The sequence below is a fragment of the Phalaenopsis equestris genome, unplaced genomic scaffold, assembly GCF_001263595.1.
Source record: "Phalaenopsis equestris unplaced genomic scaffold, ASM126359v1 Scaffold197480, whole genome shotgun sequence".
Lineage (NCBI taxonomy): Eukaryota > Viridiplantae > Streptophyta > Magnoliopsida > Asparagales > Orchidaceae > Phalaenopsis > Phalaenopsis equestris.
Window position 1 is genome coordinate 1 of NW_018217429.1, and position 2,198 is coordinate 2,198.

The 2,198-nt window shown below is 34.1% G+C and overlaps 1 protein-coding gene across 1 annotated transcript; it reads left to right on the forward strand.

The window, feature by feature from the left end:
• Positions 1 to 618: 618 nt before the first annotated feature.
• On the forward strand, positions 619 to 1,775 carry LOC110035371 (probable anion transporter 5, chloroplastic). The gene is made up of 4 exons (XM_020739604.1): positions 619 to 791; positions 899 to 951; positions 1,161 to 1,247; positions 1,350 to 1,775. The coding sequence occupies exons 1-4, from the start codon at positions 698 to 700 to the stop codon at positions 1,440 to 1,442; spliced, it is 327 nt and encodes a 108-aa protein (XP_020595263.1). The 5' UTR covers positions 619 to 697; the 3' UTR covers positions 1,443 to 1,775.
• The last annotated feature ends 423 nt before the right edge of the window (positions 1,776 to 2,198 follow it).

The following is a 2,198-nucleotide window of genomic DNA, read 5'->3' on the forward strand; positions in this document are numbered from 1 at the left end:
GCTCTGTTCGTTCGTGTTTGATTCGTTTACACCCCTAATCCTAATCAACCTGAGTGAGAAAAGGAGTCAGAATGAAATTAACTAATGATGCGTGACTTTGTGGCTAATATCATATTTTCTGATAAACCTTTTTCTTTTTTTAGTTGTGAGATAAACAAGAAATAAGGGGATTGTAAAATATTGATGAACAAGTGCACTACATGGAATAATGGGATGGTAAGAAATTGATGAACGAGTGGACTACGTGTTGTAGCACTGATATCTGTCTCTATGCTGATTCAATGCTTTCGTTGGATGAAAAACAGACAACCTGGTGTACTCAAATGTCTGAGTGTTCAATTTTCTTCAAATACAGCCCTCACGAACCTAGGCTGTGTGATTACTACAGAAATTTACATCCTTTGGTTTAAATGTATGGATAGAACCGCACTGCTCCATTGCTTACATGGCACATGATTTACCAAAGCTACTTTGCTATTTTGCGTTAAGAAACTCAGCACTAGTGCTCCAACTTCTCAAAATTGTAAGAGGATGCTATGATGATCCATAAATAAAAATGATGTAAATTGTTAAGTGGAACCAAAATTTAAGTTAATTTGCGTGTTTTTATGGGAGCTATTTTCATTACTAACTTGTTTATTACATGTAGGTGCGAAAAATTTGCCAAACAATTGCCTTTTTGTCACCTGCAATTTGCATGACGCTTTCTTCTTTGGATCTAGGGCTGCCTCCTTGGGAAGTTGTAGTAGTACTTACTAGTGGTTTAGCACTATCAAGCTGTGCGCTATCAGGTGACCTTTTGATTTAGCTGATGATTTCTTTTTTGTGATCTGTTTCGCTGCGTCTTATTAATCATCTTTTTCGTTAATCTTTAAACTCATGTTTGGTGTCTTTGTAGGACTTTATTGCACCCATCAAGACATTTCTCCTGAATATGCTAGCATTCTTTTGGTATGTCATGCTGCAAATCATTCCCTTTCCTTAACTATTCTTTTGGATTGGAAATAACCTTATATGTAAATATAATTTTCTTGTTTAGAACTCCTTTAATCCAAGAAGGTTTTATGTTGTGTAATAGAATTTCTCATTTAGTGCATTTGATTTGTAGCCATCTTATAAATTGTAATAGACTTTGACAGCTATGATTCGATTTGTCTTAGGGTATTACAAACACAGTGGGGGCAGTGCCTGGAATTGTGGGCGTTGCGCTCACAGGCTATCTTCTTGACTTGACTCATTCTTGGGGTGTAAGTCATTCAATTTTGATTTTTTTTTTAATTCTATTTTTACCTGGTCCGGTTCTTTAAAACTTCTTAGCACATAAACTCTTTCCATTACCTCTTTTGCAGCTATCACTGTTTGCACCTTCTATTTTCTTCTATCTGACTGGCACAGTTGTATGGTTATTATTTGCCAGTAGTAAGCCTCAAAACTTCACCTAGAATGATTTCCTGGTTTTGCGATCGAATCGATGGATGTGCCCAAAATTTTCTTAATGGGTGATTCATCCAGGAGAGGTAGAGTTGAATGCGCTTGCATTGTCAATTCCTTAATTATGTTTATGAGAAATGGAAGGTAAAGTCAATCTGCTTTGTAATGTGAAGTTAGATGTAGGATAAAGAGGATAAATGTTGGGTAAAGAGGCTGTAATATATGTATGTATATATAACTTTTTTTTGCATGCATGTAATGCAGTATATATCAGGGCTGTATAGTTCTATAGAAAATGTTGTCCGGATTCATTTTTACGAAATACAATGAAAAGTACTATCGGTTGTAATTTTAACTCTTCATTTATTTAAATGATACTGCATCTCTATCATGTTTCATGCAATTCTACAGCTATTACCATAATGTTGAACGCCTTTCAAGAGGATTTAATATGATTAGAAAAGGCATGTTTGTTTAACACTGTCATGTTGTTATTTGGCCTGGCTGAAGATAGCTAAAGAGATATTTTTCCATTGCAATTGAAGTTCTTATTTGTATCATTGAGATTTATCACTAAGCAACTTGCCATCTCGTTGCTCTTTTTTTGACCTAAATTAAAATAGAAGATGCTTTCTTTGTTTTTTTTTAATATTTTTCAGTGTATTAGTTTTTCATTTGCATTGTTAAAATTAGATTGACAGGAAATAGCATTTTTTATACACATCTATAAAGTTATTGAAGTATTTAGGTACTGTATCATAAAACAG